Source organism: Protomyctophum parallelum, assembly GCF_964188405.1.
Source record: "Protomyctophum parallelum genome assembly, chromosome: 1".
Lineage (NCBI taxonomy): Eukaryota > Metazoa > Chordata > Actinopteri > Myctophiformes > Myctophidae > Protomyctophum > Protomyctophum parallelum.
In genome coordinates, this window is record NC_139697.1 from 99,541,411 (window position 1) to 99,556,385 (window position 14,975).

At 51.3% G+C, this 14,975-nt stretch overlaps 1 protein-coding gene across 1 annotated transcript; it reads left to right on the forward strand.

The window, feature by feature from the left end:
- Positions 1-9,323: 9,323 nt before the first annotated feature.
- On the forward strand, positions 9,324-14,702 carry LOC310856007 (brefeldin A-inhibited guanine nucleotide-exchange protein 2-like; the record flags this gene model as incomplete). Its single annotated transcript, XM_083761222.1, has 1 exon — positions 9,324-14,702. The coding sequence occupies one exon, from the start codon at positions 9,324-9,326 to the stop codon at positions 14,700-14,702; it is 5,379 nt and encodes a 1,792-aa protein (XP_083617348.1).
- Between the last annotated feature and the right edge of the window lie 273 nt (positions 14,703-14,975).

Sequence of the window (14,975 nt, forward strand, 5' to 3'; positions counted from 1 at the left end):
AGCATGAAAGCATCTTGGATAAAGGCACTACTTCTACTACACCATCTATCAATTGAGACAATAAGAAGTACGCCGATTCTATAAATGATTCTTATAAATGCCTATAATTCTATACATTTAAAAGGGTCTTTAAAATAACCCATTTAGGCCCGACAAAATCCTGATAGTTTTCTGTCAGGATTTGCGCCACATTTTCACGACTTTTCAAAAATAGCAGCTATGAGCTTGTAGATCTGCTATTTTTAAATAGCTCAATTATAACATAATGCTTAAAACACCAAAAAGGGTTGCCGCCCAAAATGCGATAAAAAAATGCTTATACACATGAAGTGGAACGCCCATTATGCGTGTGTGTGTGTGTGCGCACACGCGCATGCATGCGCGTGCGTGCGTGCATGCATGCATGTTTCTTGCTTCAAACTTACGGCTTTTCTTCCTGCATCGCAGACACAGAAAGGTGAGCGCGCTGAGCGAGAGCACAGACACTACCGTCAGGACGGCGTTCACGGCGACGGCGCTGCCCGTCATACTGTCATGCCTACAACGACACAAGAGGAAGTTGAGTCATTATTTACAAAGGTTACAGTAAGTATACATTACAAAAGCAGGAGGAAGAGACAGAGCATTGTGTTTTTTGAGTGGTGCAACCACTCCTACAAACAGCAATGTCCGTGTACACCTATGTGTTCACCTATGTATGTATGTATGTATGTATGTATGTACGTACTGTATGTACTTTTCGCTCCTATGCCACCAAAATGTGGAACGCCCTACCAACAGTCATTAAGACATGTGAATCCTTGACTCCTTCAAAACCGCTCTCAAAGGGCACCTACGGATGGCTGCAATTCGAAACTGGCCTCTGTAAGATCTGAATCCCCCCCACCCCCCCCCCCCCCTTTCCCCTCACTGTATATGTATCTTTTCCCTTTTTGCTTCCTATATGATGAATTCCTGTTCTGTTCTTTAGCTACATAGAAATGTCTATTTGTATGTCTCTAAATGTTTTGATGAATTGAACAATGTGGACCCTGTTGTAAACAAGTGTAATGCTTAATTGGTCGTCCACTCACAGTTAACAGTCTTTGTATTGAGTTTGTGCTTGAAATGTACTGTAAATTCTGCAAACTGTTAATACATATTTCAATCAATCAATCAATGTATGTATGTGTTAATGAGCACCAGTATGAGTACCAGTAGGGGCGCTGTTGTGCCATGCAGAAACAGAGAGAGAGAGACAGTGCTGACAGACTGTTGCCTGCTAGAGAGAGAGAGAGAGAGAGAGAGCGCAGAGGAGAGGAGAGGAGAGGAGAGGAGAGGAGAGGAGAGGAGAGGAGAGAGAGAGAGCAGAGCAGAGCAGAGCAGAGCAGAGGAGAGGAGAGGAGAGGAGAGAGGAGAGGAGAGGAGAGGAGAGGAGGAGAGGAGAGGAGAGGAGAGGAGAGAGAGAGAGAGAGAGAGCAGAGGAGAGGAGAGGAGAGGAGAGGAGAGGAGAGAGAGAGAGAGAGAGAGAGAGAGAGAGAGAGAGAGAGAGAGAGAGAGACAGAGACAGAGAGAGAGACAGAGACAGAGAGAGAGAGAGAGTAGTGGTTTTCAACCAGCGGGCCTTGAGGAGGAGAGGAGTTCCAGGTGGTAAAGCTAAATGAGCAAATTGCTAACCAAATAGACCCTTATAATATAGATCTTGAACTCTAAGGGTATTCGGTTTCATTTTACACTCTCAAGAGTTACAGTACATTATTGTTAAACATCTGCATTACTGAACTTACAAGATGTCTACACAATTACATCACGTAGAAATTGAGAATTGTTATTTTGATCCAACGCTTGCCTAATTGGTATAGACCTGCTAATGGTATATATACAGTACCAACATCAATACTGCATGGAAAGTGGACAAAATGTTATTCAACGACAACAAAACAGTCTTTAGTTTCTGCTCTGAGAGAGGCTCATCAAAATGTGGTCCGTGGCTCAAATTCCTGAATAAATAATGGGCCTTATAATATATGAAAATGGTTGAAAACCACTTCTGTAGAGTGTTTGTTCGGTAACATGCGGGTCTCTCCAGCTCTTTAATAGACAGAAAACAACGTTTTCAGGCCAGGAGAACAATAGGCCTGTCTCGCAGAGAAAGATGTATAGCTCTGGTCCATGAGTAAGGCTATGGAACCAGAGCTACATCATCCCTACCTGCTTTCTCTGCACCATTTAAGGGCCGTTTCCAAATGTTAAAATGTAAAAGACCAAGATTATTATGAAGAAAACAAGATGTTAAGAGTTAAGACCGCTAAAACAAAATAGAATAAAGTTTACCTTCAGAAAAAGCGTTGTTTATGGCTTCTGAATGTAGCTCTTTTAACATGTAATGTCTATGGAGTGACTTCACGTCAACACCACTATAGGTCTGGAAAGGGTAGGGGAAAGGAGGCGGGGAATGGCTGTGAGACAGGCGGGGCGGCGGTGGCTCAGGGGTATAGAGTGCCTGGATGGTAACCGTAAGGTTGCCAGTTCGAACCCGGGCTCCCCCAGAGTTGTCGAAGTGTCCTTGAGCAAGACACTGAACCCCTAATTGCTCCCGATGTGCTAGTTGGTGCCTTGCATGGTTTCCGCTGCCATCGGTGTGTGAATGGGTGAATGTAAAGCGCCTTGGATAAAGGCGCTATATAAATGCACCATTTACCATTTATTGTACACAAACAGAAGGGAGAACCCCAGACTTTTATTAGTGGTACTTTGTTTGTTTGTTTTGGTTTCATCACTTACTTCCAATCTCACTTTTTTTATCCCCCCTGAATATGAACCTGAATATGGCAGCGTAGGCTACTGTATATATTCTTGGCATAATGGGCTATATCTTCCGCCACCCCTTAACCCTTATCCCTAAACGTATAAGCTCAGCTTTTAGTACATTTTGATGCCGATACTTTTGTACTTTCACTCATTTTCAATACCTTAATTTCACTTCTAACGAAGTACTTCTAAAATACGGTATTGGTACTTTTACTTAAAGTAAAGCAATCGAGTAGTTTTTCCACCACTGGTCAATCCACTGTCTCTGATGAAGGCCTTAATTGCAACGGCATGACATGTCAGTTATAGAACTACATAGTATGGATTCGTTCAGTGTTCTTCAATGCCTGCGGCCTCACCCAACTCAAACCCAATTAAGCCTCGTGTTCCATTCCTCATAGCCGGAACATACGGTTCAGCAACATCATAAGAAATAAAATGAAATAAAATAAAAAACACAAACATTGCTTTCGACACCACAATAGACACCCCAGAATTAAAGCAATTATTACATCATTTTCAACTCTCCACCAAAAAGCACACAAGGAGAATGACGTTTTGACATGTGTGTGTTTGGTTTTTGTTTTTACCTCCAGTGAAGGCCCCTCTCCTCTCAGCTCAGTCTCACAGTGTGACCAGTGAAGGCCCCTCTCCTCTCAGCTCAGTCTCACAGTGTGACCAGTGAAGGCCCCTCTCCTCCTCTCCTCTCAGCTCAGTCTCACAGTGTGACCAGTGAGACAATAGCATTGTCGACACACAGAGCATTGTGCTGCAGACGGAAGAGGTTAACACGCTTCCTCTTTCAAACTGAAGCCCTCACCACATCCTCCCTCCTCCTCCTCCTCCCCTCCTCTTCCTCGCCTCGCTCACAGGAAGAAGACCCTCGCTCGCAGCAGCATGGTGGGAAAAGTACACGCACATGAATACTGCATTGTAGAAATACACCCGTTACAAAAGTAAAAGCCTGGAATTCTAAATGTACTTGAGTAATAGTACATTCACAAGCAACCCAGGTCTATTATGAAAACAAGCCCAAAAGAAGTGGCTATGGGCCACATGAGAGCACGCATGCGCACGCACGCACGCACGCACGCACGCATGCGCACGCACGCACGCACGCACGCACGCACACACACACACACACACACACACACACACACACACACACACACACACACACACACACACACACACACACACACACACACACACACACACACACACACACACACACACACACACACACACACACACACACACCCACACACACACACACGTTGGTATACCTAAGTATACCTTCTCAAGCACTGTACCTAAGTGCAGTTTGGAGACAAAAAAATATTGCACTTATTAAATCCACTACAATAATTTGACAGCTGTATAGTAGTTACTATACCGGTAGTTATTATGCAGATTTAGGTTTTTATAAAAACAAATCATTAAATATTATTATGATGTATTATTATAGGCTAAGCTGCCAATACATTAATGCATTGCTAATTTAAATGCGGGTTGTAGAATGCCACTAGGACACAGGACAGAGACAGTGGGGGCTGTAGTGTAGCATGTCACTAGGACACAGGACAGAGACAGTGGGGGCTGTAGTGTAGCATGCTACTAGGACACAGGACAGAGACAGTGGGGGGGCTGTAGTGTAGCATGCTACTAGGACACAGGACAGAGACAGTGGGGGGGCTGTAGTGTAGCATGCTACTAGGACACAGGACAGAGACAGTGGGGGGGCTGTAGTGTAGCATGCCACTAGGACACAGGACAGAGACAGTGGGGGGGGGCTGTAGTGTAGCATGCTACTAGGACACAGGACAGAGACAGTGGGGGCTGTAGTGTAGCATGCCACTAGGACACAGGACAGAGACAGTGGGGGGGCTGTAGTGTAGCATGTCACTAGGACACAGGACAGAGACAGTGGGGGGGCTGTAGTGTAGCATGTCACTAGGACACAGGACAGAGACAGTGTCACTAGGACACAGGACAGACAGTGGGGGGGCTGTAGTGTAGCATGCTACTAGGACACAGGACAGAGACAGTGCCACTAGGACACAGGACAGACAGTGGGGACTGTAGTGTAGCATGCCACTAGGACACAGGACAGACAGTGGGGACTGTAGTGTAGCATGTCACTAGTACACAGGACAGAGACAGTGGGGGGGCTGTAGTGTAGAATGCCACTAGGACACAGGACAGAGACAGTGGGGGCTGTAGTGTAGCATGCCACTAGGACACAGGACAGAGACAGTGGGGGCTGTAGTGTAGCATGCCACTAGGACACAGGACAGAGACAGTGGGGGCTGTAGTGTAGCATGCTACTAGGACACAGGACAGACAGTGGGGGCTGTAGTGTAGCATGCCACTAGGACACAGGACAGACAGTGGGGGCTGTAGTGTAGCATGCTACTAGGACACAGGACAGAGACAGTGGGGGCTGTAGTGTAGCATGCTACTAGGACACAGGACAGAGACAGTGGGGGCTGTAGTGTAGCATGCTACTAGGACACAGGACAGAGACAGTGGGGGCTGTAGTGTAGCATGCTACTAGGACACAGGACAGAGACAGTGGGGGCTGTAGTGTAGCATGCTACTAGGACACAGGACAGAGACAGTGGGGGGGCTGTAGTGTAGCATGTCACTAGGACACAGGACAGACAGTGGGGGCTGTAGTGTAGCATGCTACTAGGACACAGGACAGAGACAGTGGGGGCTGTAGTGTAGCATGCTACTAGGACACAGGACAGACAGTGGGGGCTGTAGTGTAGCATGCTACTAGGACACAGGACAGAGACAGTGGGGGGGCTGTAGTGTAGCATGCTACTAGGACACAGGACAGACAGTGGGGGCTGTAGTGTAGCATGCTACTAGGACACAGGACAGAGACAGTGGGGGCTGTAGTGTAGCATGTCACTAGGACACAGGACAGAGACAGTGGGGGCTGTAGTGTAGCATGCCACTAGGACACAGGACAGAGACAGTGGGGGCTGTAGTGTAGCATGTCACTAGGACACAGGACAGACAGTGGGGGCTGTAGTGTAGCATGCCACTAGGACACAGGACAGACAGTGGGGACTGTAGTGTAGCATGCTACTAGGACACAGGACAGACAGTGGGGACTGTAGTGTAGCATGCTACTAGGACACAGGACAGACAGTGGGGACTGTAGTGTAGCATGCCACTAGGACACAGGACAGAGACAGTGCCACTAGGACACAGGACAGAGACAGTGGGGGGGCTGTAGTGTAGCATGTCACTAGGACACAGGACAGAGACAGTGGGGGCTGTAGTGTAGCATGTCACTAGGACACAGGACAGAGACAGTGGGGGGGCTGTAGTGTAGCATGCCACTAGGACACAGGACAGAGACAGTGGGGGGACTGTAGTGTAGCATGTCACTAGGACACAGGACAGAGACAGTGGGGGCTGTAGTGTAGCATGTCACTAGGACACAGGACAGACAGTGGGGACTGTAGTGTAGCATGTCACTAGGACACAGGACAGAGACAGTGCCACTAGGACACAGGACAGAGACAGTGGGGGGGGGGGGGGGGGCTGTAGTGTAGCATGCTACTAGGACACAGGACAGAGACAGTGGGGGGGGGGGGCTGTAGTGTAGCATGCTACTAGGACACAGGACAGAGACAGTGGGGGGGGGGGGGGGGGGGGGCTGTAGTGTAGCATGCTACTAGGACACAGGACAGAGAGTGGGGGGGCTGTAGTGTAGCATGTCACTAGGACACAGGACAGAGACAGTGGGGGGGCTGTAGTGTAGCATGTCACTAGGACACAGGACAGAGACAGTGGGGGCTGTAGTGTAGCATGCCACTAGGACACAGGACAGACAGTGGGGGCTGTAGTGTAGCATGTCACTAGGACACAGGACAGAGACAGTGGGGGCTGTAGTGTAGCATGCCACTAGGACACAGGACAGACAGTGGGGGCTGTAGTGTAGCATGCCACTAGGACACAGGACAGACAGTGGGGGCTGTAGTGTAGCATGTCACTAGGACACAGGACAGACAGTGGGGGCTGTAGTGTAGCATGGTGTCACTAGGACACAGGACAGACAGTGGGGGCTGTAGTGTAGCATGTCACTAGGACACAGGACAGAGAGAGGGGGGGCTGTAGTGTAGCATGTCACTAGGACACAGGACAGAGAGTGGGGGGGCTGTAGTGTAGCATGTCACTAGGACACAGGACAGAGACAGTGGAACAAACGATTAAAACAAAACTCTCTCTCCTCCTCAGGTTCCTGCTGGGGGGTGATTGTCCATGCGCACCGTAAGTCGAACGCCATACGACGAACGCCATACGACCTCCTCCCCAAAGACCCCAGGGTCGGCGACCCCCGAACTCCTTCATTCATCCCTCCATTTCTTTACTGTCAATAAATCATGAAACCTGTTTTTTTTCCCTTTAACTAGTGAATTTGAGGTCAGTTTAAATCAGAGGGTGTGCAAATGGGTTCCATTTGTGTGGCAGTGGCTCGGGGGTAGAGAGGTCGGTATAGACTGACCGGATACACAAGGTTTCCAGTTCGAACCCGGGCCAGTGTCGAAGTGTCCTCCTTGAGCAAGACTCTGGACCCCTAATTGCTCCCGATGTGCAGGTTTCCTCTGTCATCTTTGTATGAATGGGTGGTGAATCTATGTAAAGTGCCTTGGATAAAGGCGCTAAATAAATGCACCATTTACCATTTGTACCGTACTCTCCCAGTTAAAGAAACACAGATTCTACTGTGTCATCATTATACTCTATGACATTGAACAATGTCCTAGTGCAGTGACTGAGCAGCAAACGTTGACACCGAATCCCTTGACTCCTTCAAAACTGCTCTCAAAGGGCACCTATACGGACGGCTGCAATTCGAAACTGGCCCCCGTAAAATCTGAATCCCCCCACACACCCCTTTTCAACCGTTCAAACGTTTTCCTTTTACCTCCTTTATGATGATTTCCATCAGTGTATATTTGTACGTCTCTAAATGTTATGATGAATTGAACAATAAGGTGGACCCTCTTGTAAACAAGTGTAGTGCTTTCTTTATTGGGTCGTCCACTCACAGTTTTTGTATTGAGTTGTGCTTGAAATGTACTGTAATTCTGCAAACTGTTAATAAATACTTATCAAATCAATCAATCAATCAAACAACAACTGCAGGGTATGTCACTAGAATAGTCACAATAGTTCTGACCTAAAGCACAAACAAGTTCCTTCCCTGAGACGGAACATACAGTAAGAAGGAACATACAGTAAGGCAACAACAGGCCACGATGTTCCAAGAGCTTCCTGTTGAGAAAGCATTAGTGTTGCTGTCGCGCAGAGACCTACTGTATCTCCACATTTCAACTCTTGGTGTTTTTGTTTGTTTGTTTTGTTGTTTTTCATACATTTAACCCATTTTGACCTGAGAGTCAGACGTCGACGCTAGGTAGCGTCATATCCCAGGTCCATATATGTACGTACCCCGATGTATTATATACTCCGTCTATATAATGGACCTGGTTGAGGCCTACGGAAGCTTTTAACATTGACCCGGTTCCTATAGCAACGCCCCACCATTCCAACTATGGGATTGCAAATATAATCACAGTGCAAATCAGTTGAAAGGAGGATTTTCAAACTGGGGGTTTATGCTAACAGCTAGCCGCAATTATAGATTTAAAAATCTATAAACAATCAAGGTCATCTTGCGAGACGGGTTCATGTGTTTGGCCCAAACGGAGCATTGGTCCGACGGAGCATTGGTCCGAACGACAACCTACCTCAAACCCTCACCCCATCCCTAACCTCCCCCGGGGCAGCACACCTAAACCTAACCCCAACCCCAACCCTCTCCCGACCCCTAGCGCACCTCGGACCAATGCTCCTTCGAACCAATGCTCCGTTGGACCATGGTATGCCTCCCTTCTTAGACTGTGAAAGTGTGTGAAACATCGCTCCTGTGTGGGGAGGCCAAGAAACTGCACCCCACCGTTCTCCAAAGCACAAAGATTGCATAGGCCTAAAACACCATTAGTAGTAGCTGCTTACTGAATAGGTTCCATGGACAAATTATAGACCTATATAGTTCTTCTTAACTTTTCTTCCCCTCTCCAAATACAGGCTTATATTCTTATTTGCGGTCCAAATGATCTAAATATAGGTAGAAAAATCAATCCCGTGTGAAGTGAGGGGCGCTAATATATAAAAAATATGAAGAAAACAAAATATGGAGTCATAATGAAGTCATAATGAAGTCAGAACAGGCCAGCTCTATACTGGACACTGGGCAGGCAAAGTATGTGATCATCAGACCATAGCTGTGGCCAGCCTATATAAAGTGTGAAGGATATGTTACTCTGATGTCTATGCCTCTATTATACAGTACTTTGGTCTACGTGAGGACACTCTGTGCCAGTCCCCGCGCTTAACAACCAAGGAAACTTTATTTCCCCGCATTTTGCAAAACCTGTGCGATGTCGACCCTTTTCTGACTCGTCGACCCGGACATCGCGGGCAGTAACGCGACGGACAAAACGAGCATGTTTCCGTCCCGGGCGCTGGACGAGATCCTGTCGGACAAGAAGGAGCTGGCAAAGAGCCAGCACAGCCAGCTGCACAAGGCCTGCCAGGAGGCGCGGGACGAGATGAAGGCGGAGCTCGAGAAGAGAAAAGACGCCACCGCCGCCGTGGCGGCCGGCGACAAATACGTGCTGGCCTTCATGCTGGCCTGCCGGTCCGAGTGCCCGCGGATCGTCAGCACGGCTCTGGACTGCCTGCAGAAGCAGATCGCGTACGGCCACCTCACGGGGAACTCCCCGGATGGCGGCGGCGGGACGACGACGCCCCCGGGAGGCAAGAGGCGGCGGCTGATCGACCGCCTGGTGGAGACCATCTGCGACTGCTTCCGGGGTCCCGAGACGGACGAGGGCGTCCAGCTGCAGGTCATCAAAGCCCTGCTGACGGTGGTCACCTCCCCCCACACGCAGGTCCACGAGGGCACCATGGTGCTGGCGGTCCGGACGTGCTACACCGTCTACGTGGCGAGCCGCAACCTCATCAACCAGACCACGGCCAGGGGCGCGCTCGCGCAGATGGTCAGCGTCGTCTTCGCGCGCATGGAGAGCCAGGCTGCGGAGGCCCTGGAGGCCCAGGACCAGCAGCAGAAGAAGAACCCATCCCCGGTCCCAGGAGGCCAGAGGTCGTCTACCTCGCCCCGTTCTTACCAGACCCCAGACGAGGAGATCAACAGCGCGCCTTCTCCTGCAGCCGCCGCCACTCCAGACCTCACCGACTCCACCACGACTACCACAGCTGACCACTCGCCGACACCTCCAGCATCGACCCTGCAGGACGAGGCCTTGCCAGACGCACCTTGCATCAATGTGGAAATCGCGAGCGATATGGCACGGGTTGACGGAGCGGATGGGGAAGATCAGGCCGCGCCGACTTCAGACACAGCATTTGAAATCGAAGGCGTGGTAGAGATAGCCACCACTGCGACGTGGACGACGGCAGAAGAAGGATCGCAGAGTTCGGAGAGCGACGCAACGGATCCGACAGATACCGAGGCAGAGCAGGCAGCAGAGACGTCACTATCATCACAGATACAGACTGGACCAGGCGGTAACCACGCACCCCATCCCTTCCCCGAGCACACTGAGGTTATTCTCTCCCAGGGCCAGCAGATCGACGCCGGCATCACAGAAGACTGTGCGTTTGTGTCCTCCGCAGACATGCCGGACACGGAGCCCCTGCACGGAGGCCTCTCGGACGCACGTTTCTCCCACGTGCTCCAGAAGGACGCCTTCCTGGTGCTGCGCACCTTCTGCAAGCTCTCCATGACGCCGCTGTCAGACGTGCCCAATTCTCACGAGCTGCGCTCCAAGGTGGTGTCGATGGAGCTGCTGCTCTCCGTGCTCCAGGGGGCCGGCCCGGTGTTCCGCACCCACGAGATGTTCGTCAGTGCCGTCCGGCAGTACCTGTGCGTTCCGCTGTCCAAGAACGGCGTCTCCTCGGTGCCCGAGGTGTTCCATCTCTCGCTCGCCATCTTTGTGACGCTGCTGTCGCACTTCAACGTTCACCTCAAGATGCAGATCGAGGAGTTTTTCAGGGAGATCTTTCTGACCATCCTGGAGACGTCCTCCAGCACCTTTGAGCACAAGTCGACGGTCATTCAGACCCTCCGACACATCTGTGCAGATGTCCAATGTGTTGGGTATATTTACGTGAACTACGACTGTGACCCAAACGCCACGAACATCTTTGAGCGACTGGTAAACAACCTCTCTAAGATCGCTCAGGGCAGGAGTGGACAGGAGCTGGGAATCAGTGCTCTACAGGATCTGAGTTTGCGTAAGAAGGGCCTGGAGTGCCTGGTCTCAATCCTCACATGCATGGTAGAGTGGAGCAAGGACATGTACGTTGAACCCAGCCTGCAGCCTAACCTTGGCCAGGAGCATGCAGGGGATGCAGAGGATACAGTGCTAGAGCCCCTTGAGAACCACAGGGACATTGCCAGCAGCACTTTGGACTCCACCGTGTCTACCAATATGTTGGACTCGCAGGATGAGCACCCAGAGCAGTCTGAGGTACAAGAGCAGGATATCATGGAGCACGGTATTGAACTGTTCAACAAGAAGCCGACGAGAGGCGTCCATTACCTGCAGGACAAGGGCATGCTGGGAAGAACAGCCGAGGACATCGCACAGTTCCTCCGCAAGGAGAAGAGACTGGATACAAGCCAGGTGGGTGAGTTCCGAGCGGAGAACGTCAAGATAAACAAGGAGGTCATGTACTGCTATGTGAACCAGCTGGACTTCTGTGGTCAAGACTTTGTCTCTGCACTCAGAGCCTTCTTGGAGGGATTTGGGCTGCCTGGAGAGGCCCAGAAGATGGACAGGCTCATGGAGCGGTTTGCTGCTCGATACCTGGAGTGCAACCAGGGACAGACTCAGTTCGCAAGCGCAGATGCCGCTTATGTCCTGGCGTACTCCATTATCATGCTGACCACAGACCTGCACAGTCCTCAGGTGAAGAACAACATGACCAAGGAGCAGTACATCAAGATGAACCACGGCATCGATGACAGCAAGAACCTGCCAGAGGACTACCTGTCTTCTATATACGATGAGATTGCCGGCAAGAATATCGCTGTGAAGGAGACCAAGGAGTACTCCATCACACAGTTGTCCAAGACGGCCAAAGCTCTGATGGAGGCCGTGAGCCAGGAACAGTGTCCCTTCAGTGCTACGTACATGGAGCATGTCCGGAACATGTTTAAGCTGGCATGGACTCCCTTGCTGGCAGCGTTCAGTGTGGGCCTTCAAGACTGCGATGACCTAGAGGTGACATCCTTTTGTCTGGAAGGTATCCGCTGTGCCATCAGAATTGCTTGCATCTTGAGCATGCAGTTGGAGCGCGAAGCATACGTTCAGGCCCTGGCCAGGTTCAGCTTGCTGACGGCCAGCTCCAGCATCACGGAGATGAAACAGAAGAACATCAACACCATCAGGACCCTCCTTACCGTGGCCCACACGGACGGCAACTACCTGGGAAACTCCTGGCACGAGATCTTGAGGTGCATCAGCCAGTTGGAGCTTGCCCAGTTGATTGGCACAAGGGTGAAGACTCAGGGAGGATTGGAGGGCGGCGTTGATTTCATGTCCCTGGGTCTGGGACATGTGGCGGGAAGCCAGGACAGGAAACAGATTGCTCACATCCAGGAGTCTGTGGGCGAGACTAGCTCTCAGAGTATAGTCGTTGCAGTAGACAGGATCTTCACTGGCTCCACACGGCTAGATGGAAATACAATTGTCAACTTTGTGCGGCTGCTGTGCATGGTCTCCATGGATGAACTGGCATCGGCCCACCGATCCAGGATGTTCAGCATGCAAAAGATAGTAGAGATTTCCTACTACAACATGGACCGCATCAGACTGCAGTGGTCCAGAATCTGGCAGATCATAGGAGACCACTTTAGCAAGGTAGGCTGTAACCCTAATGAGGACATAGCCATCTTTGCGGTGGTCTCTCTTACACAACTGTCCATTAAGTTTCTGGAGAAAGGAGAGCTGGCCAACTTCCGTTTCCAGAAGGACTTCCTTAAGCCATTTGAACACATCATGAAGGAGAACACATCTCCCAAAACCAGGGATATGCTGATCAGGTGTGTCGGCCAGATCGTGAATTCCCAGGCGGCCAACATCCGATCAGGCTGGAAGAACGTCTTCTCTGTGTTACACCAGGCGGCATCTGACCATAACGAGGCCATAGTGGAGCTGGCCTTCCAGACCACGGGCCTCGTGGTCACCAACGCCTTCCAGCAGCACTTTGAGGCGGCTGCCAACTCGTTCCAGGATGCGGTGAAATGTCTGTCGGAGTTTGTGTGCAACGCTGCTTTCCCCGACTCCGCCAGCATGGAGGCTATCAAGCTCATAGGCCACTGTGCTAAATGTGTCTCCGAGAGACCACAGGCTCTGGGGGAATACACAAGTGACGACATGACCGTGGCCCCCGGTGACCGGGTGTGGGTTCGAGGCTGGTTCCCCATCCTGTTTGAGCTCTCCCACATCGTCAACGGCTGCAGGCTGGATGTCGGTACCACCGGCCTGGCGGTCATGCACGAGGTCATGAAGAGCGACGGACACACGTTTGAGAAGCGGTGGTGGCGCGACCTCTTCCGCATCGTCTTCCGAATGCTCGACAACATGAATCTGTCCGAGCAGCAGGCAAAGACGATGGAGGAGCAGGTGCACGGCACCATCTGTGACGTGTTCACCCAGTTCTACGAGCCTCTCAGCGAGGTTCTCCTAACCGACATCTGCACACAGCTACAGCGCTGTGTCAGGCAAGGCAACGAGCAGCTGGCGCACTCAGTTACTAGCCTTCTGGGAAAGCTGGTGATTCTCAATGGGAAGAAGTTCAGCCCGGAGGTGTGGGACGTTGCCTGCTCCTGCATGCTGGAGATCGTCCAGTACACCAGCCCTCATGTCCTGCCGACGCGGAGACCAGCCGGACAGGTAGAGGAATGTGACGAAGGAAACCATACAGACGTTGATCTGGACACTCGGGTGATGTCTAGCTGGAAGGGCAAGGCCATCGCAGACCAGAAGCTGTTTGCAGGTCTGCTGATAAAGTCTGTGGTACAGCGGGAGCTGATCCAGACCATAGACAACATTGTATTCTTAGATACCGGCAAGAAGGAGGGTGCAGACAACGATCTAGAAGAGGCCGAGGTCGAGGGAGTGGTGGAGCCAGGTTCCGACCGGGGCATGTACAGACACCTGTCCTCCCAGCACCTCTTCAAGCTGCTCGACTGTCTGACGGAGTCACACAACTTCGCCAAAGACTTGAGCTCCAACAGTGAGCACAGAGCGGCACTTGAACGAGAGTCCAAACCCAACCTTCTGCAGGAGCAGGAGACCGGCAGTCTGGACTGCAGTCTGAGGATACTATTCCGTGTGTACTCTGACGCCCGGCATCAGGCCTCGTGGCCCGAAGCCGAGACGCGCCTGCTGCGGCTGTGCGGCGACGCTCTCTCCCACTTCGCGAGCCTGACCTCGGAAAGCCACAGGAAGGCCTGGAGCGGCCTGCTCATGCTGCTGCTCATCGGGACACAGCGACTGCCCGACGGCAAGTTCAAGCCCCTCATGTCCCGCTGCTACGGCCGTCTGTGTCGCATCATGCACTTTGACCTGAGCCCGGAGCTGCGGGCCGCGCTGCAGCGCTTCTTCCTGCGCGTGGGCTCTGTCTTCCACATCAGCAGCGCTCCCGGTGGCTCTCACCCTGGAGCAACCGCAGAGGAGAAGGGCGTGAGCGCTCCCGGTGGCTCTCACCCTGGAGCAACCGCAGAGGAGAAGGGCGTGAGCGTCTGTGTGGAACGGATGGAAAAGAGTAGGGGAGACTCTGCCCTGGCCTGAACTGGAACCATTTCCCAGAGGGGGAGAATGGAGGTCCAGACAGACCACCTGTAAAGTGTATGTAGCACTGTCTCTGATCAGAGACTGTACCACTTTCACCTGTTTCTATTGTCAATACGTTTAGATTAGAGTTCTCAAACTCTGCCCGAACCCGACCAGGCCCGACCCGACCCGACATTTTAGGGCCGGGCCGGGCCTAAAATGTATGCTAATCAGTAGGGCCGGGCCGGGCCTGGGGCTCCATGAAATAATATATATATATTGAATTTGTTT